Below are 26,198 nucleotides of genomic sequence, written 5' to 3' on the forward strand. Positions count from 1 at the left end.
CAAACACACGTCCTATTCTTATGCCCTATATGGTGATGCATACGTCTCCAAAACCCGACAGGTGGACAAATCTAAATTTGTTTTTATTAAAACAAATATAAATATGCACATAATAAATAATACTGATAATAATAATAATAATAATAATAATAATAATAATAATAATAATAATAATAATAATAATAATAATAATAATAACATTATACAAATGCAAATTGTCATGAATAAGCTGAAAAAAAGGCATGGAGTCATGAAGAAAGCCTGGAGGTAGTGGTTTTTATACTTATGTAGAAAATAATAATCTTTGTAACATTTACTATGTAAAGATATTTGTGTATTTCTTTACATACTGTGTGCATTAAGCAATGTGTACGAGTGTGAACCTACATAGGTGCATAACTAATGCGCTCTGCGCTGGATTTTAGACCAGCTTTTAGTTGGTCAATGGTCTGGTCTATTTCAGTTCTTCATAATAGCAACGCGCCAACAATGTACCTTAACACACCTCTATTTTTAACCAGCACACCTATGAGTCCAGAAAGTGGCGCAAATGGATTTGCTATTTAAACAACGTGGTGCAAAATGTGAAAATTTGGGTTACACTGGTCTGAAAAGAGCAACAAATCTCATCAAACACATCTTGCGCCTTATTGCGCCGGATATATGATAAGGCCCAAAATGTTAGATTGTTGTCTGATATCTATAGTAGGCATGTGGCTTAATAAGTTTATTTTATAACCGCAGGAATTACCAATAGATTTAAAAGCTCAGTTTTGACCATATTTAAAAAAGTAATCAATGTTAATGAGCTCAACTCTACTGACTCATGTCAAAGCCTAATAACACACAGACAAACACACACACAGATGCAGTGTGAAGTACTTAATGAAATAAAAATACAAAATAATCATACTTCAGTTGTCAAAAATATTTTAACAAATCGAGTAGATGCCTTGTTGAATGCATGAGTCGGAGACTGTTAGCTAAATATGGGCTAAATTATAATCGCTCAACAAAAACAACCGACAGAGATGTATATTGAGATGCATTTTGAAGCTTTAACATACATGAAAAAGCATCTATTTGCTCCAGAAAGAGTATTATAATAAGGAAATAATATTAACTGTTTGTTATGAAACATAATTAAGACAAGAATATGAATTTACTACTACTGTTACTAACTGTTTTAACTAACTAAATAACTAACTGCAAAAATCCATCCAAGGCACTCGAAAAATGTGAAAACAATACTAAAAAGCCTTTATCGACATGGCTATTCCTTACAACTGCACCTACACGCTTCACCAAACAACTGCCTTCATCATGGTTACCCTATAATAGCCATGTCAATAAAGGTTTTTTCATATTTTAGTGCTTTGGGCTGATTTTTGCTGTTTATTCTGATGAATATCTTACCCAAAGAGCACCAACACATTGTTTAGGCTACTACTGAGCACTTTTTGCTTGATTTTGGGTTCTTAAATTAACTGTTATGAGTCAGTTCTTTTTAATGAGTATAAACATAATGTATTTTTTATTGTTTTGTGGCATTAATACATTAATTAATCCCTATGTATAATATTAAGGACTTTCTCTGGGTTGAACCAATTGTCAATATGTAAAAAAATTATCTTATTATCTTTTTTCTTACAGTGACCACTCTAAATATGCTGGGGTGCGTTTCAGAAAACCATTGTTAGCCAACTTAGGTCGCAAGTTCCGTCTTTACAAACATAGTTCATTGATCCATCGTTCCAACAAACATTCGCAAACTGCGTCGCAAACTTGTATGCTTGCAACTACACCTCTGGAGCTGTAGTTAGAAACATAGTTCCTGGCTGTGTTCTATTCCCAGTTACCCCCCCCCCCTCCCCTCCTGTGCCCTATTCATTTAGAACATTCTATCATTTAAACATGGAATGATTGATAAAAAAACATCAGTCAGTCATCTCTCATAGGTGTAATTTGCTTTTAAAGTATTTTTACAGTTCAGTTTTAGCGATCTTCATGTTTACAATTTCATTCCCTTCGCAGTGCACTTTGAAAACATTGATGTCATTTTGAACACAGCTGTGGCTCATGATGAAAGCTATAGGTGACCTATGATTTAAAAGCGGACTGTACGTTACATCTCCAAAGCTTGTTTGTTATTTATTTGATTTATATTTGAGATTAGAATATGTGTTAGCTTTTTGTAAGTGTTTTTATGTTTTAGAATAGAATATGTAATGTTCTCAATAATATTTGTAAAAGAAACACAGGCTCTATATGTGTCCTTTACATATATTTCAATTAATATGGAAAACGAGTGCATGCAAAACTAATATTGGATTTGTTTTAAATGCGTCTGCGTCACAAAGAAATTAAGGGGTTCTTCTCTAAAGAAGTTGTTACCCCCCCATTTAGAGCATCATTATGGGCGTTTTACGTTATAACTAACGTGGTTGGATTTGTGACAGGAACTACATTTTTGAGGAAACACTCGTCACTACATCGTTCTTTTCCCAAACGATGCATTGTACTATGATAGTTCAGCCACGAGTTACATCGTTGTTTGGGAAACACACCCCTGGGAGGTTTTCTAAATATGGACAAAGCCAGCTTCTACGTTAAACTCTTGTAAAATGTAGTCCTCATTTTGTCACCTTAGAATTATAAGGTTCTATCTGACATTTTTGTCAAAATTGAGTTATTGACATATTTGTATTGAATGACAACATATTTACATTATGGGATGTTTTTTTTATAAGTTGTTCTCATTTTAGGACTTTTTATTTAAAAAAACAAATGTTGCACACATACTGTTTGCTATGGAATGCAAAAACTTTGAAGCTCATTATCTCAAAATTATTCAGAACGCAGATAGAACCTTATAATTCCAAGGTGACGATTTGTTTTCATGACCATTTTCCATCCTCTCTCTGCTTTTTACACTGCTAAATATCAAATGTTGATATATAAATCTACTGGTTGATGCTATTAAGTTCTCACTGTGCAATTAAACACCAACAAGGTTAACATGTTAATCCGACAAAATCCAACAACCTTTGGAGTTTGTGGCCATTTGGTGGCCAGAGTGTGAGCTATCCTTTATAGAGCAATTAAATCTGGTTCTCCATTACATTCCTCTTAAAAAATAAAAAATAAACAGGTTTTTGCTAATCACCATGAAGAGACCATCTGTGTAGATGGGCCTTTTTTGTGTGCGTCCTTTTTTTAATGAATTGTAAATTATTTCCAAATTATCACTGCATATTTGTCTCCAGCATTCTTACACGTTCGCTGTCACGTTCCAGAGTTGTTACCTCTTCTACATTTTGATTTAATTTGGCTTCTTTGATTGTCATCACAGTGTTTAGTGCATATGACGCTCTGCAGCTGATTGTTTTCTCACCTCTCTCTTTCTCTGTACATCTCTTCAGTATGACTTCATGGAAAGGCTGGATGGCAAGGAGAAATGGAGCGTTATCGAGTCTCCTCGTGAACGGCGCAGTATTCAAACTGTCGTCCAGAACGAGGCCATCTTTGTGCAGTATCTGGATCCCGGCACGTGGCATCTGGCCTTCTACAACGACGGAAAGGAGAAAGAGCCCGTTTCATTCAGCACCGTGGCCTTAGGTACACTCCTCCAGCGTTTATTTACACACTAAGGTCAAGTTTTGAAAGGAATACAGCTCAATAGAAACTTGTTTGTTTGGTAATCTGCTGTGTAAAAGATGCATTTCACTCCGAGTAGTTCACACACAACACCTGATCCACCTTTAACCTTGCATTACATTGCATTTTCAATCGGATTGGGTGATGTGCTTTCATTGCTTTCACTTACAATTCACGTTAAAGGAATCGTCATATAAAGTCAAACTAAGCGCTGAAAGATGTTTGTTCAGGCAGTTTCTCTACGGTTGCCATCGTGATGACTTTGCATAAGCACAATGCCAACTTGGAGACTTTCTTCTCCAGCCGTCGAGAAGAGCTGTCAGCGAGGGATTGAAAAGTGTAAATTTGGCCTCATGTCTGTCATGACAGCAGGCAGTGATGCAGAACTCGTGAAGCATATAGGAGGCATCGCTGTGTTTTCATGTGCTATACTGTATATATTGTGTTGAAATATTCATGCATAAGTCACTCACTTGTTCTCTCATTCGGAATTCAGAACATAGCAGGTGGTGTACGCTTCAATATTTGGATGAAGTACGAGCGACAGTACATAGGAAATGTCTAATGATTAAAAAAACATTAAAGCTTATTGTTAAAAGAGTATTTGAATCATTTTTGAACCCAAATATAAATGGCAAATATAAAAAATAAATACTCTGGTCCCTTATTCAAGGGAGTTACGTTCTACAAATAACCTGCGAAATCTGCAGAGTAGCCAGCTTTATTTTTTACAGTTATTATAGATGTTTTAAGGCTGTAAAACTCCTCAATACACACTTTATACACTTTTCTTACACGGGCATTAATTTTTTCACACTATTTTCTCTGTTTTAAACACATTAAATGTTCAAACTTTTGTAGAAAAATAGGTCCAGCATTAAAGAAAGAAACCAAAGATCAAAACCTGTTGTCAGGCGCAAACATTCATCGCTGTCAGCAAAAGATTCATAAGGCGTTTTAGCTTCTGTGTGGATAATGTTCGCATCCAGCGTAATGTTCTTTATTCCTGCAGTCACTGATCTACAAAACTAAAGCAGACTCCATACTTAACCCTCTACTGCACGGTGTAACCATATGGCAACATGATACTTATGTTCATTTCCTGCCACTGTTTCTTTAAGACCAACATACATGGGAATTAAAAGACCTTAGTGTAGCCAATGATGTGCTTTGGTTAAGTCACATGACATGCTGTGTTTTCTGTAGCGTGATTTCTGACAGACTGGCATTTGTTGTGAGTAGATGCTGAATGCAAATGTAAACGTCAATAAAAACAAAGGATCAAATTATGTCAGATCCGACCAAAAAATCTGAAACATCACCTCCAGTAAGTTATGATGATATATTCACAACTCAATTTTTTTTAAATCAAATTAGTTTCTTGTAAATCGATCAAATGTATGTGTTGCCAAATGGCAACACTGTGCAATAGTGGAACGTGCAATATTGCAATGGGTTAGCTAGCTAGCAAGGTCAGCTGAGAACTTTTAAGGCATAACAATAACAACATGAATGCTAATGATATAATGTTGTTTAGTTATATGATAATGGCATTTGCATTATGGATAAAATCTAGTTTTAATGGGAATACTACTTTTGAATAGATATGAATACAGGGAACAGTGTTTTAGGGAGCACCCTGAAAGCAATCAGTACTGTAAGGAGACATGGAGGAGTTTGATTGACAATGGTGTACAGCCAATCAGGACGCAGAACACAATGCGCTGTAAAAAATGTAATAATAAAAGTAAGCATGTCAAATTGCACTAAACAAATCTGTGAAACTGCGAGGCCGCGAAAGACCACTGTATTAAATATAAATAACTTAGGTTTTTATTATTTTTTCTTCAGTAATGTTGAGTTAAATGTAATTTGTTTGTTTGATTTTGTAAACTACTGAGATTTGTTCCAGATCTAAAATGAAAATGTTGCTATATTTTGTTGCTTTGCATAACATTAAAAGGTGCTGTGTTTTCAGACATGTTTGTATTTGTTTTTAACACAATACAATTGTTGTGACTTCAAAATAGTTAAGAAATCAACATTTTTAATCAAACAAATTTAAATATTTGTTATTCTGACCAATCGTCATTTTATTGGAAAAATATTTAAAATGAAAATATTTTTATTTATTTCATTTAAAGAAATAAATTAGGAAGAAATGTAATCAGACCTGAATAAAATTAAATAAATATTAACATTTTACATTTCCCCATGACCAGTAAATCCAGAGAATCTGAAATATTTAAAAAATTATTTAGATCAGACATGATGGCACAAATGGGGTGGCATGGTGGCTCAGTGGTTGGCACAGTCGCCTAACAGGAAGGAGTCCCAGCCAGTGTAATAAAGGGAGTAAGCCGAAGAATGAATGATGGCATAAATATGGTTCTTTTGAGCTTTTGATTCATCAATCATCTTGAAAAAGAATGTAACAGCATTCAAAACTGACAAGAAATTAAAAATTAAATAAAAAAATAAGATGAAAATGAATTTTCCAGCACAGCGGAATGAACCAATTTCATTGGCAATTGTTTTACACAGCAGATGCCCTTCATGTCGAGAGTGCACCCCTCAATGCAGGAAAACACACACACTCTTTCAGTCACACACTATGAGCAATTTAGTTAATTCAATTCACCTGTACCGCATATCTTTGGACTGTCACGGAAACCCGTGCGAACACATGGAGAACATGCATACTCAACACAGAAGGGCCACCTGGGCCAGCTGGGACTCAAACCAGTGACCTTGCTGTGAGGCAGCTGTGCTAACCACTCAGTCACCTTGCCGCCAACAGATAAACAGTAACTTAATAAATGAATTAATAGTCTGTCTGCTGTCTGGATGAATCCACAGATATCAAGTGCTTAAAGTATTTGGCCTCTTAAGCTACTTCAAATGAAATAATAAAAAACTGCAGTATTAAATCAAGTGGCATTTATTTTACAGAAAGACACCATGGGCACACTTTTCAAAGCTTTTCACCAAAGAAGTGTTCGCTTTAAACATAAAAATAAAAGACTCTCATTGTCAAACAATAGTGGAAGAACTCATAGGACCCCTGTGTGAACTTGAGGAGAACCAGTTTCAGTCATTCACCCCAAATCACCTTGAGATCTGCTGTTTACAAGACACTGCAAAAATGCCCTGCAAAAAGTGAACTGAGTTTGGAGAAAATCTCCAGCATCATTTTGTTTGCCGATGGCACTTTGATATTTATCTATTATGATGACTTTCATGAATTTTTAAGTGTGGATTAAGTGGCCAAATATTTTCTGGGTCCACTATATTCATAACAGTTTATATGCTTAATAGGATACTTCGCCCAAAAAGAAATTCAGCTGTTAATTTGCTCTCTCTCTCTGACCATGCGTGATGTTGGTAACAAAAATATAAACAAAACAAAATTCATAGCTGTGGCTCATGACAATATATTGAGGTCTGTGCAAACTGTGAAAACTCTCATATAACAGGATCAGGATTGGATACAGAGGCTCTGGAGTAAAGTTAATTATCAAAAGTAATGTTTTTTTTTGTTTGCACAGATTTTGCTTAGTAATACCTCAATCTATCCTCACAAGCCACCATTATTTATTTTGTTTGCCTGTTTGTTTGTTTGTTTGTTTGTTTGTTTGTTTTTATTAGCAAATTGATGGTAGACAAGTGTTACCAAGCATTTGTTCTACAGAACAAACCATCATTATACAATAACTTGCCTAATTACCCTAACCTGCTTAGTTAACCTAATTAACCTAGTTAAGCCTTTAAACTGAAGAAGATACAGTACACAAGCCGCTATTTCACTACTAGGGAGAAAATGAAACTCCATCTCTGCCTCTCTCTCACATTAGCTGTGATAACCACGCATTATGGACATATATCTGTAACTATGACTGTCCGTCCTGTGTCACTCATCGGTAAACAGCACTCACAGTTTTAGAGCCAATCGCAGCCCTTTCTGTTAAGCGGATGAAGGCAATGACCAATTATAGTGTCGACAGTGCTCAAAAAGCAAGCGGAATAATATTTACATTAGTTTATTTACTAATAATGCTGAAGGACAAAATTATATTACAAATAATATATGAAAATGAATATATTTATAGATTTTAAAACAATTGTTTTTCTTGTGTTGTAAAGAAAAACTTATTGTGAATGGAAAGCATCGTCAGTGCACCGGGATGTACCGAGATATCAAATTGAACCGAATCGATGCATGATAATCGTAACTAAACCGAACTGTGAGACCACTGCAGGTTTACACTGCTACTAATTATGTAATACAGATGCAATTACAAGCAGATCATTTTTATAATATTAGTACAATGTAAAAACATGTGTGCACGTAATACGTACATTGTACTAAATGATTCATTTAAATGGTATTTAAGGCCACTTCAAGAGTTCACACTTAGCTGATGATTGATAATAAAGCTTGTTTGGCACGCTGTTCTGGGAGAGAGCCCGGAGCTTATGAGATCCTTGAGCCCTGGGATCCCTCCCGTTTGCTGGGTGAGAAGGGAATTTGAGCTCAGGTAGATCTCTATGAACTCCCCCCGGATTATTTCTGTACTCGCTAAGAGCTTGGCTATGGAATAAATTGTATTTTGTATGGAATAAATTGTATTTTGTAAATTTTGTATGTTCAATTTACTTAGGTTGCATGTTTTTGGACTGTGGGAGGAAACCGGAGAACCCGGGGAAAACCCACACGAGCACGGGAGAACATGTAAACTCCATACAGAAATGTCAACTGGCTTTGTAGGGACTTTAACCAGAGACATTCTTGCTGTGCGGCAACAGTGCTAGTCATTGGGCCACCGTATTGTCCATCTGGAAAGGAGGGGGAGTAGGGGTGGGTAGAGAGGGATTCTTCAAGACGAAGATATTGAGATAAGAAAAACTCTGGTTATTTTAAGTGAGTCAGGAATCATCTGATTGGAGAATCAGTTGTGAGCTGATGCGGGAGCAGCTGAGAACAATCATAAGCACATGATCCTCTCGAAATTAGTTTACAAATAAACTTCACTTATTATAATTTGGGACCAATGAATGCTAATGTTCATCAGTAGAAAAAAAGTCTTGAAATAATCACATACTGTGTAAAAGCTTAATTTCTGACGTTCAGTTTATGACTACTGTTGACCACTGTCATGGTGCTATATTTCCCATAAGCTTTGGTGAAATGTGTCTCAGTAATTCACACAATGAAACTGAATAGTCAGAAGCACTGCCTATGATTTGCACCATATAGAGTAAATGATTATCTAACCAAAAGATTCCCTGTCAAAATGTTTAGACAGATTAGTGGTCACTGTACTGTAAAAACATACTGTAAGAACTCAAAGCTTTCTCATGAATCTAAAAACAGCTTATACAGAAGTCAGTCTATCATAATGCACCTCTTGTGGAATGAGCCACTTTATCCACATTATTTTTCACATATATGTAACTGATGTGTGTGTGTGCGTGCGTGCGTGTGTGAAATGAACTGAAATGTGACGTGACTTCCGGTTTCATTGACTTCAGTTGATTTTTAATTGTACATAACTGCTGCTCAATGTTCCAAACTGGTATTGTCTTAACACATTATTTTAATTTAATGTATTGTTATAAATACACCATTTTGTAGCAAAGTAGTCAAGCCATCTACTGTAATTTGTTATTCTTGTCATTTACCCATAGCGCCAAATTAATAATAACCCCTTGTAATGTATTGTAATGGTCTTGTAACATCCCCTAGTAACACTTCAGATTTTTTCAATGTGTATTTCAGTGAGTGCTTAATAAAGCGCAATACATATCTGCAGAGAGTCTATATTGGTAACATAATAATATATTTTAGTACCTAAAGTGTACATATTACCCCAAAACAGCACAAAACTGTACCTTTTGAAAGTGTACTACTCTAATGAAAGCTCTATACCTTTGTTTCTGAGAGTGTAAGTTAACACACATCTGTCCTGTCCAACATTAAAGAAGGTTTAAATACACAAAACTGTTTATTTACTGTGCATTTACTTTGGAGTCTACAATTCCAGTGTGTTCCAATGAGAGTGGTCAAAACAGGACAGAAGATAGTCTCTAAAGTGTGATGTTTTTATTGTAAGATCTTGCTAAGATTATAAGTGGACCTCAGAGAACAGTACAAAACAATCAAAAGGCAGTTCATGACCCCTGTAAAGGGTTTTGTGAATGTAATGCTCCAAGGTTGTAAAATGCATGTGTCTCTTATGTGTGGTCTCAGACTCGGTGGAAGAGTGTTCTCAGAACTGCCACGGCAATGGAGAGTGTATGTCAGGAGCGTGTCACTGCTTCCCAGGCTTCCACGGCACAGACTGCTCTAAAGGTACTGCTTACTGTCACATTGCGGCAATCATTCCTTTCAGTTATTTGTGTTTTGTACTGCAGCAGGAATTGTAAATGCTTTTGTTTTATTTAGGACTTCTGGTTTTCATTTTACCATTTCACATACAGTATGAAAGAAATTGTAAAATGTGACTTCAAATTTTCCCCTCTTAACTTATAGTTATATAATACTTACTTAATAAATAATACTATTTTCAGAAGTAAAAAACAAAACTTTCACCAATTAAAATGACACAATTTAATACAGTTTAGAGCAGAGATGCTCAAACTAGGCCCCAAGTTGGCGCATGGTAACCTTTGATTTGGCCTGCCATCCCATCTGAGAAGAGAAAGAAAGAGATGGGATGGTTTCGAGATTGTCAATTCAAATTTAATGTAACCCCTTGTTTGTTTGTTTGTTTGTTTGTTTGTTTGTTTGTTTGTTTGTTTGTTTGTTTGTTTGTTTGTTTGTTTTACTGTTAAAAGCTAACTAAGGCCCCGTTTACACTACTATGTTTTAGTTTTAAAACGTACAAGTTTTGCTACGGTTACGCCATCCGTTCACACTACGGCAGAGTTTTCGGAGCTTTTTGAAAACGCTGAAGAGGCCGTTTTGGTTTTAAAACTCTGCTGCTCCGTGTTAGTGTGGATGGGGGAAAACTGAGACATCTGAAAACAGAGGCATCTGATTAGGGCTTTTTTCTCAATATTAAGTAGCCTACACACAGTTCAGTCTTGCATCTTCTCCTTGAAAATTCAGACTTCGCAAGTTTGATACGGAAAACATACTCCCGAGGACACGTATATATTTATATGAGCATCATCTTCACTGTAAGCATATTTATCACAAAACACAGCTTACAACATAACTGCCTCCTTTCATTTTCATTGAAAATACAAAACATTCCCTCTCTTTTGCTGAATATCAGTTTTAATAACATAAAAAAATATATTACTGGTAAAAAATTAAGAAAAATATAATTTAAGTGTAAATGTACACTCACCGGCCACTTTTAGGTACACCTGTCCAACTGCTCATTAATGCAAATTTCTAATCAGCCAATCACATGGCAGCAACTCAGTGCATTTAGGCATGTAAACATGGTTAAGATGATCTGCTGCAGTTCAAACCGAGCATCATAATGGGGAAGAAAGGTGATTTAAGTGACTTTGAACATGGTATGTTTCTTGGTGCCAGATAGGCTGGTCTGAGTATTTCAAAAAAAGAGAAATTATCCAGTGAGCGGCAGTTCTGTGGGTGCAAATGCCTTGTTGATGCCAGAGGTCAGAGGAGAATGGCCAAACTGGTTAGAGCTGAAAGAAAGGCAACAGTAACTCAAATAATCAATCGTTACAACCGAGGTCTGCAGAAGAGCATCTCTGAAAGCACATGTCGAACCTTGAGGCGGATCGGCTACAGCAGCAGAAGACCACTCCGGTTTCCACTAAGAACAAGAAACTGAGGCTACAATTCACACAGGCTCGGCAAAATTGGGCAATAGAAGATTGGAAAAACATTGCCTGGTCTGAAAAGTCTCGCTTTCTGCTGCGACATTCAGATGGTAGGGTCAGAATTAGACGACAATAACATGAAAGCATGGACCCATCCTGCCTTGTGTCGACGGTTCAGGCTGGTAGTGGTATAATGGTGTGGGGGATATTTTCTTGGCACACTTTGGGACCATTAGTAACAATTGAGCATCTTGTCAACCCCACAGCCTACCTGAGTATTGTTGCTGACCATGTCCATGCCTTTATGACCACAGTGTACCCATCTTTTGAAAGCTACTTTCAGCAGGATAACGAGCCATGTCAAAAAGTGTGAATCTTCTCAGACTGGTTTCTTGAACATGACAATGAGTTCACTGTACTCAAATAGCCTCCACAGTAACCAGATCTAAATCCAATTGAGCAACTTTGGGATGTGGTGGATTGGGAGATTCACATCATGGATGTGCAGCCGACAAATCTGCAGCAACTGCATGATGCTATCATGTCAATATGCACCAAAATCTCTGAGGAATATTTCCAGTACCTTGTTGAATCTATGCCACAGAGGATTGAGGCAGTTTCGAAGGCAAAAGAGGGTTCAACCTGGTACTAGTAAGATGTACCTAATAAATTGGCCGGTGAGTGTATATATTTCAAGTATAGTTGCTGAGGAAAGGACAAAACAAAGAACCAATTTAGACTTACAAAAACGAGCTAAAATTTGAATGCTTCTAAAATAAAACTCAATTGTCATAATCATCCTTTACATCATTATTTAATGCTGGATTGCATTTTTTATTATTATGACTAGAAAACAAGTTTTATAGATGAACTGATGCATGTTTAATTTCGATGCCGTTACAGATGTGTGAATAAAACATTTGTCAGCATTTCCCCTCGGGCTCAGCGTTTGTGGTCAGATCTTCAGTGTACATAAGCTCTGGCCATTTGTCGTAACGCCTGTATGACACCGTCACATCACTCGGAGATCCAGACGGATGAATTTCAGCATCGCTGATTAATCCCGTCTCAGTTATGCCAAAATGTCTGATGGGTTTGTTGGCTTGACTGTACCAGGCCAATCTTTTTGAGTGATGAAGTGCTCTCAGTGGAGGCTTCGTAAAGAGAAATATGTGTCGAGCTCACCTAAGGCTATAGACAGCTAGTTTATTACTGTCGAATGCAGCTGCTGATATTGCCTTTGAGTCTCTCTACCTTAATTACACATGCAATAGTCTCTCTTATTACCATATTCAGAGTCATATGTTCATGCTGGCATTGAGGCTGAACAGTGAACTTTGGAGTGAAAGAGCCAGGTTTCCTTTCTTATTTTCCTAGATAAAATACATTCCAGGCAATTTTTCACTGAAAACTGTCATTTTTCCTCTTGGGTGTCTGCTCAGTTGAGTATATACTGGCTGATGGTGGAGAAATGATCTAACAAAGTGTAACTTGTCAAGATACAAGTGAATCATAATTGAAATTAGTTAAAGAAAGGAAAGGAAAGTTAAGGAAGCAATCCGCTGTGTACACTGTAAAAAAATGCTGGGAATCGATTTCTGTTGGAACAACATGAATAAATTTAGATAACTTATTAGTGTTTACAAACTTAAGCAGATTGAACATAAAACGATTAAGTTGTCTGCCCAAAAAAAAAAAAAAAAAACTGTTTAATGAAGTAGTTTGAACAAACATTAAATGTAATTTTGCTTACTTCACTGTAACTTCTGTGCAATATATGATTTACTGTATAGAAATATAATTTGGTTTTATAGAACTACAGTGCATCCGGAAAGTTTTCATAGCGCTTCACTTTTTCCACATTTTTTATGTTACAGCCTTATTCCAAAATGGATAGAATTCATTTATTTCCTCAAAATTCTACACACAATACCTCATAATGACAATCTGAAAAAAAGATTTTTTTTTATTGTTGCAAATTTATTAAAAATAAAAACCCTAAAAAAAAAATCACATGTACATAAGTACTCACAGCCTTTGTTGATGCACCTTTGGCAGCAATTACAGCCTCAAGTCTTTTTGAATATGATGCCACAAGCTTGGCACACCTGTCTTTGGGAATTTTTGCCCATTCCTCTTTGCAGTACCTCTCAAGCTCTATCAGGTTGGATGGGAAGCTACGGTGTACAGCCATTTTCAGATCTCTCCAGAGATGTTCAATAGGATTTAGTTCTGGGCTCTGGCTGGGCCACTTAAGCACATTCACCGAGCTGTTGTGAAGCCACTCCATTGATATTTTGGCGGTGTGCTTTGGGTCATTGTCCTGCTGGAAAATGAACCGTCACCCCAGTCTGAGGTCAAGAGCACTCTGAAGCAGGTTTTCATTCAGGATGTCTCTGTACATTGCTGCATTCATCTTTCCCTCTATCCTGACTAGTCTTCCAGTTCCTGCTGTTGAAAAATATCCCCACAGCATGATGCTGCCACCACCAAGCTTCACTGTAGGGATGGTATTAGCCTGGTGATGAGCGTTTCTCCAAACGTAACGTCTGGCATTCACTTCAAAGAGTTCAATTTTAGTCTCATCAGACCAGAGAATTTTGTTTCTTATGGTCTGAGAGTCTTTCAGATGCCTTTTGGCAAACTCCAGGTGGGGAGTAGCTTCCGTCTGGCCACTGTACCATACAGGCCTGATTGGTGGATTGCTGCACAGATGGTTGTCCTTCTGTAAGGTTCTACTCTTTTCACAGAAGAACGCTGGAGCTCAGACAGAGTGACCATCGGGTTATTAATCACCTCCCTGACTAAGGCCTTTCTCCCCCGATCACTCAGCTTAGATGGCCGGCCAGCTCTAGGAAGAGTCCTGGTGGTTCCAAACATCTTCCACTTATGGATGATGGAGGCCACTGTGCTCATTGGAACTTTCAGAGCAGCGGAAATTATTTCTGTAACCTTCCCCAGCCTTGTGCCTTAAGACAATCATGTCTTGGAGGTCTACAGACAATTCCTTTGTCTTCATGCTTGGTTTGTGCTTTGACGTGCACTGTCAACCTTGAGACCTTATATAGACAGGTGTATGCCTTTTCAAATCATGTCCAATCAACTGAATTTACCACAGGTGAACTCTAATTAAGCTGCTGAAACATCTCAAGAATGAGCAGTGGAAACAGAATGAACCTGAGCTCAATTTTGAGCTTCACGGCAAAGGCTGTAAATACTCATGTACATGTGATTTTTCAGGTTTTTTATTTGTAATAAATTTGCAAACAATTTCGAAAAAATCTTTTTTTCAGATTGTCATTATGAGGTATTGTGTGTAGAATTTTGAGGAAATAAATGAATTTAATCATTTTGTAATAAGGCTGTAACATAAAAAAAAAATGTGGAGAAAGTGAAGCACTATGAATACTTTCCATATACACAGTACATATATCATTTATGCTCAAACAATATATTTTGTTTTTTGTGACTCTTGATTAGGGTAATGTTAAAGCTGATTATCAATTTGCTTTCGACATAAAGGATTAAACATTCTGCTAGATAATTCTGCTATCATTGCTTTAACATATATGAATGGATTTACTAAAACATTTTTGCTACTAAACATTAGCGTTTTCCCTAAAACTGGTGCCATTATGAAATTAGCATTGCGATTTCTGTAAATGAGAAACATTAAAGGGCACCTAGGTTAGCCCTTTTTTCAGATTTAATATAAGTCTTTTGCGTCTCCAGAATGTGTCTAAAGTTTCAGCTCAAAACACCCATCAGATTTTTTATTTTACCTTTTATTAAATTCCTATTTATACATTTTTGCACTGGGTGGCGGTTTTGGTGTACTGCTCCTTTAAGGCTAGTCCTCCCCGCCCACCGTTTCTACGTGCCTTTCTGCGTGCCTTACGTAAAGCACTCCTACGTAAAGTTGTGGTCGATCTGAAAACCGCTCCAATTGGTCCACTGTTTTTTATGTTGCTAAATTAAAAAAAAAAGGACTGTGTGTGTTTATTTCACCCCAATATGACGGTCTATACACCATACATGTACATATGTCTGTCCAAACAGCTTGAAAATTTGATTTTTCACCATAGGTGCCCTTTAAATGAGCAATTCCATGCAAATGTCAACCTTGCCATGAAAAATATTATGTTTTCACCTAAATAGAGAAACCGTTTCTTTTTTTTTTGTGTAAGCAAGTATTTGACAGTACGTTAAAAATACTAAAAAATTTCTCTGTCAGTGTTTTCAAACTATTATATTTGATTTACCAAAGTCACACAAGTAGCAATTTCACATCCATAACGGAAAAGTGTCACATCCATAGCTAAGCTTTTCTCTCATAAATGCAAAAATGGTATAGTGAGCCAACTTATATTGTTTTAATTAGCATTGTTTCTTTTAGGTTGTGCAGTTAAATTTACAGAACTGCTACAAAGTATGTTGTATACTGTAAACTCACAGACTTTTTTGTCACATTTTCTTCATTTAAAAATTTTTTACAAATGTTTACAGATTGTTTTTTTTTTCTGATCCCATAGCTCTGTGGTTAGTTGTTTTGGAAAACATTAACAGATGATTCAATATAATGTTAACATATACTTTCTATGTGAATTTATGTTTTGAGTTTTCACTGCAAATGTCACATCCATAACTCTGGAATTGCTCAAATGTCAAGATAGAAATGAACTAGTGGTACTCATTTGAACCAGAAGCTACACGGACCTCGGCCCAAAAACATAAATTAGCTTAATAATGTGGTCATTATTATGAATCATTAAACGGTGCTACAATAATGAAAAAGCCATCGAGTTGGACATCAAGGTTTTTTTTAGATTGCCTTTTAAAATTTTGCTTTGTCTGCATTTTTTTAAAATTGTTTTACATATAAATTTTATTTAGCACATTTGTTTTAGCTAGGGTTACACCAAAGTGACTATATAATGATGCTAACGTTTTCGTATGTTAGTGATGTGGTTTACCCATGGATATTAGGATACAGAGATAAATCAAAAATAACTATATATGTTTTTATAGTTATTTTTGTTACTGTTGTTAATGAAAAATCTTTTCAGCCTGAGTGTATTTACATTTTCAACCCAAGCGGAATAGATTTCTGCTGTCTATTCTGCCAAATGTGCATTTCTAAGAGAGGAAAAAATGTAATATTGTTAATATTATTTCATGTTCAGTGCTGCCATATCAAACGTTGTGTTCCCCTGCTTTTTCTGGAGCCCTGCAATATGACATTTACTGTTATTTTATTATTATTTGATTTTATTTTAAATCAAAAGCCTGCTAGTTGCCTAGAGACTGCTTTTAAAATTATTAAAATAATTCATTGAGCCTTAGCATTTGAACAGTAGTCTAATGCAGTGTTTCCCAACCCTGTTCCTGAAGGCACACCAACAGTCCACATTTTCAATCTCTCCCTAATCAAACATACCTGAATCATCTTATCATAACATCAGAAGAGACTCCAAAACCTGAAGTTAATGGGTCAGATAACGGAGACATCCAAAATACATACTGTTGGTGTGCCTCCAGGAACGGGGTTGGGTAAACACTGGTCTAATGTGTATACCAGATTATTCATTGAAGTTTTGTCACGGAAATAAGAACTATGAGGAGGAATGGCTCTTGAAGGTGGCATTAATGCTGTATACCATAATAATAACCTGCACAGATATTGTAATTGGCGAAACACTACTTTTGATGATGTTAAAAGAAATCTACTAAAACAAATGAAACATCCCAAGGCTAAATATACCTGTTAACACCTGGTATTAAGATGCCTTTTAACAATCTCATCACAAGTGACTGACATTACAATTTGCCCGCTTTCAAACACTTTTAGAGGAAAGCAAATTAAATTGACTGCTTTCATAAAGCATATTCACATGTGTTCAAATTGCCACAAAAGATCACCGACAAACTACTGCTCTGATTTTTTAAAAGTAATGGTGTGTGTTGTTTTTGTTGCCCGAAACCATAAGTTTGGTTTGAAAGCAAGGAAATGTAAAAAGCACAACGTTCTCTCTGTAGTCTCAAATCTAACACAAACCCACAGAGTTTTGCATCTATCAAAGCAGAAATGAAAGCTGCTGCTCTCTGTAAATGGCAAGAGCTTATTTCATTCCACCCAAAGAAATCAGAAGAAAATGGTCAAAACTGGACAAAGGAGGCACAGTGAAACCCCATGTGCTAAATGGAATGCGTATTCCTTGTGTCCTTTTGGTCCAATCAACCAAAATGCATCTTAAAGCAACAGTTCACCAAAAGATGAAGATTACTAGTAGTGTAACGAATCACAAATCTTACGGTTTTGTTTACACTACAATTTTTGAGTCACGGATCAGACCATTTTTCGGATAAGCAAAAAAAGGGGGGAGACAAATGTCTTTTGCTTTCCATTTATACAAAAATATTACTGCAAAACCCATTGGTTTTAACAAAAAGAACTTAGAACCTGTAATTTGAATACAAATCAAAATAGGCTAAACAAACGGTGACAGACCTTTAATTAACAACTTAAAAAAAGCATTTAGGTCCCACCACAACTTTCCGTCATCATTATATTTTACAGGGAAGCCAAAATGCTTTCATACACATGATTTGAATGACATGGTAGGCGATCTCTCTGTAATTGTTATAAATGTTGGATCAACCTACAAATTCAAAAAAAGTTATTAATCCGCGGGTCACATGCGTTCTGAATCGTGGGTTGTCATCCGTATGGATCACGGATCAACATCTTCTGTTGAACACACACAAAAATTTGAAAAATGCTGGTTGCTGGGACTCATCGATTTCATAGTCAAAAAAACATACTATGTAAGTCAATGGGTGCGAGCAACCAGCATATTTCAAACCATCTTCTTTTTTGTTCAACAGTAAGAAAGAAACTCAAACAGGTTTCAAACAAGAGAAGGAAGAGAAAACAATGACAGAATTTCATTAATGGGTGAAATATCCCTTTAATACCAGGTGAAAACAGGACATATGATGTTTTTTTTTACCTTTTAATCATTGACAGAACTCCAATACAGCTCTCAGGATTTACTTTCCTTGACACATCATTTAAAGTGTTTGCATAGTCATTTTGTATTCATTTCAATTAACATTATGCTTCTTTATCTTTCTCTTATCTAACATTTCATTTCTGCACTTCTCTCAAGGAAGCTTTAGTTTTCACTAATTCCTCTCAAACGTCCTGGTCTTCTGTCTTTCCCTCTCTCCCTCATTTGTTTCCCCTCCTGCGTGCTCTCCGTGGGTCTGTGTTGCAGTGGCGTGTCCAGTGCTGTGCAGTGGGAACGGTCAGTACAGCAAGGGTGTGTGCATGTGCTACAGCGGCTGGAAGGGTCTGGAGTGCGACGTGCCGCAGGGCCAGTGCGTGGACCCCAGCTGCGGTGGTCACGGGACCTGCGCTCAGGGCAGCTGCACCTGTGAAGCGGGTTATCGTGGCGAGTCCTGCGAGGAAGGTAATTGAACGCATTCCAGAGCTTCTCAAAAACTCAGCACTTATCCGCTGAGAGTCTCAGTTTTCAAATGACTGCTATAAAAGCATGCCGGTACAAGTGTAATAAACTTTATTAAAGCGATGAAATCCAGCCTATTGATCGGGCTTTTAAAAAACTGGCCAGAGTCTCTGAGCGCATGTTCATATGAGCTGGAGCTGCAGTTTCTGAGCTCCCAGAGGTGGGTTTAGAAGAGTGAAATGAAAGATGAGGAGGAAGGAAAACTTGAGAAAGTCTGTTTTTTTCTCTCTCTCTCTTTAGTGGACTGTCTTGACCCGACGTGTTCAGGACATGGCAGCTGTGTGTCTGGTCAATGCCACTGTAAGCCAGGTTGGTCTGGCCCCCTCTGCGACGTATCCAGAGCCCAGTGTCCAGATCAGTGCAATGGCCATGGAGCGTACAGTCCTGACACAGGCCTCTGCAGCTGTGATCCCAACTGGATGGGCCCTGACTGCTCCACGGGTGCGTCCCATCAGCCTTTTTCACCTTCTTACTCACTGTTTTCTCAAGCTGTGCTGCAGTGCACTCATTGTCATCCATCTACACTCTCAAGGGGTTCACTAAGCATGAATTGCAACCACTGATAGTGTTGTTTATTTGCACTCGCGGCATGTGCTGGTTTAGCACCCGATTCATATGCAAATGCAGGTAATGGAACAAGCACACCCTTAAAAAAATAGCGGATGCAGTTTCAACTTTTTGTGGATAATGTGCACTTTTAAAAAAGATTTAATATAACATATTTTATTATTTTTGGTAACACTTTACAAAACACTACCTGACAAAAGTCTTGTTGTCTATCCAAGTTTTAGGAACAGCAAATAATAACTTGACTTCTAGTTGAAAATTTTGTATAAGAGGAGCCTTATATGAAAGGCAAAAACCTCTAGATTACACTTATTTTACCAAAGTAAAATATGATCATGCCTTGATTTTTTTATTTTATTAGGACAGTGAGGTCTGACTTTGCTTAGACAAAAGTCTCAGAAATAATGCACAGTATAGAATAAAAGGCATGATGCAGTATGAAAAAAATAATATAGTGTATGACTCCCATGAGCTTGGAGGACTGCATCCATACATCTCTGCATTGACTCAAATAACTTATTAATAAAGTCATCTGGAATGGCAAAGAAGGTGTTCTTGCAGGACTCCCAGAGTTCATCGAGATTCTTTGGATTCATCTTCAATGCTTCCTCCTTCATCTTACCCCAGACATGCTCAATAATGTTCATGTCTGGTGACTGGGCTAACCAATCCTGGAGCACCTTGACCTTCTTTGCTTTCAGGAACTTTGATGTGGAGGCTGAAGTATGACAGAAGCGCTATCCTGCTGAAGAATTTGCCCTCTCCTGTGGTTTGTTATGTAATGGGCAGCACAAATGTCTTGATACCTCAGGCTGTTGATGTTGCTATCCACTCTGCAGATCTCTCGCACGCCCCCATACTAAATGTAACCCCAAACATTGATTTTTTTTCACCAAATTTGTGAGGATTGTGATGCAGTTCAACAGATGATTCATCTGAAAAATCTACCTTCTGACATTTTGAAGTGAAGTTATTTGTTGCTCTTACAACTGGGATTGACAACAAGACTTTTGTCAGGTAGAGTAAGATTGCATTAGTTAATGTAATTAATGCATTTACCAACATGAACAAATAATTAATAAAACATTATAGTTTTTGTTCATGTCAGTTAATGAAAATTGTCATTCATTGTTAGTTCATGTTAACTCACGGTTCATAACTAATGATAGCGAGCATGAATATGGATGTTAATAAGGCATAATAAGGCAGTAAATGTTGAACTATGAATAATAAATGCTGTACATGTAGTGTTCATTATATAGTTAAATATATATATATATACACAGTTAAAGTCAGAATTATTAGCCCCCCTGACTTATTAGCCTCCCTGTTTATTTTTTTCCCCCAATTTCTGTTTAACGGAGAGAAGATTATTTCAACACATTTCTAAACATAATAGTTTTAATAACTCATTTCTAATAACTGATTTATTTTATCTTTGCCATGATGACAGTAAATAATATTTGACTAGATATTTTTGCAAGACACTTCTATACAGCTTAAAGTGACATTTAAAGGCTTAACTAGGTTAATTAGGTTAACTAGGCAGGATAGCGTAAATAGGCAAGTTATTGTATAACTGCTTTTATTCTTGCCAAAATAAAACAAATAAGACTTTTTTCAGAAGAAATATATATGATCAGACATACTGTGAAAATTTCCCTGCTCTGCTAAATGTCATTTGGTAAATATTTAAAAAAGAAAAAAATCAAAGGAGGGGGGTGCTAAAAAAGTGGCTGGTTAAAGTAAAAAAATTACTGGTTTTATTATTATTATTATTATTATTATTATTATTATTATTATTATTTTATTATTATTAATATTATTATTATTATTATTGTTATTATTATTATTTATTTATTTATTTTTATTATTATTTATTTATTTATTTTTATTATTATTAGTATTATTATTGTTTTTTATTGTTATAATTATTATTATTTTATTATCATTATTATTATTATTTATTTATTTATTTATTTTAAATGGGATATTGTGCATGTCTCATTGATGTTTTATTTAATCTTTAATCAGTCTCTTCTTTAATACAGTCTCTGATGACATAAACTAGCAAATGTGGGATAAATTTGAATCACCTGAGATCCACCAATAACAAATTACAACCATATGATTAATACAAAGATGAAAAAACTATTACAAATATAATATTATACAATATATAAATCTGCATCTTCACTGAAACTCAGTTTAAAGTTATCATCAAACATAATTAGCTGTTATATAGATTATTAGCCAAAATCAAAAGAAGTCTTTTTCTAACATGGAGGAAACACTTCTTATTGATGTAAATATTTAACAAAAAATAATTCTTTTGTGACACTAATTGTGTTTCTAATTGCGCTCTCCCATTTATAATGCTAGAAATCTTAATAATTGTAACTTTTTAATAATTTTGAACACAGATAATACAGCCATTTTAGTTTGATATTGCCATAACAAATGGCTTACAGTACAGTAATTTGTTTTTGTATGTTGTTTTGGTTACATTTTCATTGCCAAAGCATATGCAGCTTTGCTCCAGATCATTAAAACAGTGCAAAGCCAAACGGTAATTAAGAAAAATATCAGAGTAAAGCTGTACAAATGACTTACATTATTAAGAAAACTATTTAAGGACATTAAAATAAAAATAAATAGAAGTGAATGAAAGAAAATATAAGAAAAGCAATATAGCTGAAAAATAAGAATAAAATCACTCCTTTTCTCTGTATTTCTCTCTCCAGAGGTGTGTTCAGCAGATTGTGGCAGTCATGGCGTGTGTGTCGGAGGCGTTTGCCACTGTGAGGAGGGCTGGACAGGCACAAGCTGTGACCAGAGACTGTGTAACCCACAGTGTGTGAAACATGGGACCTGCAGGGATGGCAAGTGCCAGTGTGAACAGGGCTGGAACGGAGAGCACTGTACCATTGGTAAACACACACACAAACACACACACACACACACACACACACACACACACACACACACACACAGATGCTTTTATCCTGCTTTGAAGCTTTGAGCCAGTCAAAGACATTTCACTCGCATCCATGACTTGTTTTTACACCAAAGACTTTTCAGCCACTGTTTTAGAATGATTTGCGCATGTTTGCATCAGCACATGTACAAAAAAACAACAACAAAAAAAATCATTTGTGCCTACGTGTGTGTGCGCGTGTTTGTATTGTCACTGTTTTATAATCACATTCAGAGCAAAGGACACGGTCTTCACTGTGTGATCCGCAACTGTAAGAATTTTAAATGACTTTCTGAGCTCTGGAGTCCAGCTGGAAGAAGAATACTAATGGATGCCGCTTCGGTTGCATGTGCTAGTATGCTTGTTTTAATGCTAATGAGCACAATTCCCCCTCTCCGGCACAGTTTTCACTTCATTGTTTTCAGACAATTAGAGCTGATGGATTCTGTGCGCAAAACACTTCTTGACTCTGAATTTAGCAGCTAAAATGCAGCAGTCTACCCTTAATAGTTTCGCTCGGCTTCATTGACGAAAGATGTCCATCATGAGGCAGTCTCAAATGTTTTCTTAGTGATCTGTGGTCTGCTTGCTAACAACATTGTAGTGAGTTTTACTTTTATATTTTTACTGACCCTTTAATCTCTAATCTAAAGTGACTTGCATTGCAATAACAATAATAATAAGGGATCTGCGGGGTCTTAAAACGTCTTAAAATGTCTTAAATCTACTAAAATATTGTGTTGTAGGTCTTAAATCTAAGCCCTTTAACGCCTATACAATCACCGACAATCCATCTCATTAAAACTTTTTGTTTAAAATAGCATTTAATTACTTTTCTTACAGTAATATTTGCTTAAAAATTCTCCATTCATTTACTGCTGAGGATACTGAGCTAACCTAAATTTTTTATCATTAAACTATTATTATTGTAGACTGAAGTAATTGACAGTTATGCTTTGTTCTATTCTTGGTAAGGGTTATAGGGTTTGTGAATGGATATATTTGACATTTTAATTTTTTTAACCAAACAAAATTATTGTTATTGAATGTATTAAATTATAATCATTTTTGATCGGGCAAGTGAACAACTTTTTTAACTGGGATATTTGAAAAAAATCCTTCGCATTTAGCCCTGTATCAGTCCGAAATTTCATACATAAGGGTCTTATGTATGAAATTTTTTATAGATTATTAGCTAAAATCAAAAGAAGTCTCTTTCTAACATGGAAGAAACACTTCTTGTTGATGTAAATATTTAACAAAAAATAATTCTTTTGTGACACTAACTGTGTTTCTAATTGCGCTCTCCCATTTATAATGCTAGAAATCTTAATAATTGTAACTTTTTAATAATTTTAAACACCGATAGTACGGCCATTTTACTGAGCTGTATACAATCACCGACAATCCATCTCATTAAAACTTTTTGTTAAAAATAGCATTTAATTACTTTTCTTACAGTAACATTTGCTTAAAAGTTCTCCATTTATTTACTGCTGAGTATACTGAGCTGACCTAAATTTTTTATCATTAAACTATTATTATTGTAGACTGAAGTAATTGACAGCTATGTTTTGTTCTATTCTTGATAAGGGTTAAAGGGTTTGTGAATGGATATATTTGAATTATTTTTTTTTAAATCAAACAAAATTTTTGTTATTAAATTTATAAAATTTTAATCATTTTTGATCGGGCAAGTGAACAACTTTTTTAACTGGGATATTCGAAAAAATCCTTCGCATTTAGCCCCGTAGAAGTCCGAAATTTCATACATAATGGTCTTAAAAATGTCTCAAATTTAGCAGAAACCCGGAATAAAGATTTGCGGATTTTATGATAATAATAATTCCTTACATTTATATAGCGCTTTTCTAGACACTCAAAACGCTTTACACAATGGTCGGAATCTCCTCATCCATATTGTGCCAAACCGCACACCAGCTGATCTGTGGTCTGCTTGGAGACAATATTGTAGTGAGTTTTACATTTATATTTTTACAGACGCTTTAATCTTTAATCTAAAGCAACTTGCATTGCAATAACTGGGTATCCAAGGGATCTTAAAATGTCTTAAATGGTAAATTTTAGGCCATAAAAAGTCTTAAATCTACTGAAATGTTCTGTTGTAGGTCTTAAATCTAAGGCCATTAACGCCTATACAATCACCGACAATCCATCTCATTAAAACTTTTTGTTTAAAAATAGCATTTAATTACTTTTCTTAATAACTTTCTTTAATAACATTTGCTTAAAAATTCTGTATTTATTTACTGTTGAGGATACTGACATGACCTACATTTTTTATTATTAAATTATTATTATAACTATTATTATAATAGTTATATTTTGTTCTATTCTTGGTAAGGGTTATAGGGTTTGTGAAATTTAATTTGAAAAATCAAACAACATTATTGTTATTGAATGTATTAAATTTTAATCATTTTTTGATTGGGCAAGTGAACACCTTTTCTAACTGGGATATTCGAAAAAAATCCTTCGCATTTAGCCCTGTATCAGTCTAAAATTTCTTAAAAATCGTTTTACACAATGGGGGGAATTTCCTCATCCACCACCAATGTGTAGCATCCACCTGGATGACGTGTAGGCAGCCATATTGTGCCAGAACGCACACCACACACCAGCTGATTGGTGGAGAGGAGACAGAGTGATGAAGCCAAAAAGATATGGGGATAGTTAGGAGGTGATGATGGACAGTTAACTACTCTTTTTTGAAGCACATCCTGGGATTTTTAATGACCACAGAGAGTCAGGAGCTTGGTTTATTGCCTCATCTGAAAGACGGTGCTCACAGTATAGAGTCCCCATCAATATGCTGGGGCATTAGGACCCACACAGACCGTTGAGCAACCCCTGCTGGTTTCACTAACTTCTGCAACTTAGCTTTCCCATGTGGTCTCCCATTCAGGGCGCAGCCCTGCTTAGCTTCAGTGGGCGACCATGCGGCAACCTTAGCATTTACTAATGCTATGCTGTACTATTTGAGCTACAGGAAGGTCGTGCTTGCTATTAAAATTGTAGGACTGAGCAATTAATCGAAGGTGATATATTCATGCACATTTTGGCAGTAAAGTTGGCTCTGTAACCAGTTATAAATTTCCATCAGCTGTTTTCAGATGCTACACAGAGCCATTGTTCACTAATTAACTACACAAAAGAGTGCAGAAGATTTAATTGGCACATTCCTGAAATCAATGAGAATCATTTTGCGATTTGACAGCTGTCTGCATTGCTTCTAAGAACACAATGGATCTGTGTTGATGCTGATGGATATGGATGTCCAGTGTTCTCCAGCCTCCAGCACCTAGACTGCAGCTCCGCACAGGAAGTTTGGCCAAAGGAGAAATGGTCATGCCCAACTGGAGTTTTTTTCCTTCCCGTTCGTCAATTGGTGAAGTTTGTTCCTTGCCTCTGTTGCTTGGTTTGGGACTTGTGGAGCTGCATGTGGTGATGATGGATTTGCTCTTCAGTGTTTGGACTTTCAGCAGTGAAAATTAACCCACACTAGACTGAACTAAACTGAATTTAAACTCTGAAAACTGGACTGATGCAGTTTCAATTTACTAGAACTTCTATGTTAAGCTGCTTTGACACAATCTACATTGTAAAAGTGCTATAGAAATAAACATTAATTAAATTAAATAATA

The 26,198-nt window shown here is 36.0% G+C and overlaps 1 protein-coding gene across 1 annotated transcript in view; it reads left to right on the forward strand.

Annotated features, from left to right (window-relative positions):
• tenm2b (teneurin transmembrane protein 2b) overlaps window positions 1-26,198 on the forward strand; it is a 218,739-nt gene that overhangs the window by 139,100 nt on the left and 53,441 nt on the right. The window contains exons 8-12 of the mRNA XM_056446894.1: window positions 3,423-3,618; window positions 9,908-10,009; window positions 18,738-18,932; window positions 19,230-19,430; window positions 22,301-22,486. Of these exons, the coding sequence (XP_056302869.1) occupies window positions 3,423-3,618; window positions 9,908-10,009; window positions 18,738-18,932; window positions 19,230-19,430; window positions 22,301-22,486 (880 nt within the window). The remainder of the gene's footprint in view (window positions 1-3,422; window positions 3,619-9,907; window positions 10,010-18,737; window positions 18,933-19,229; window positions 19,431-22,300; window positions 22,487-26,198) is intronic.

The sequence above is a fragment of the Danio aesculapii genome, chromosome 21, assembly GCF_903798145.1.
Source record: "Danio aesculapii chromosome 21, fDanAes4.1, whole genome shotgun sequence".
Classification (NCBI taxonomy): domain Eukaryota; kingdom Metazoa; phylum Chordata; class Actinopteri; order Cypriniformes; family Danionidae; genus Danio; species Danio aesculapii.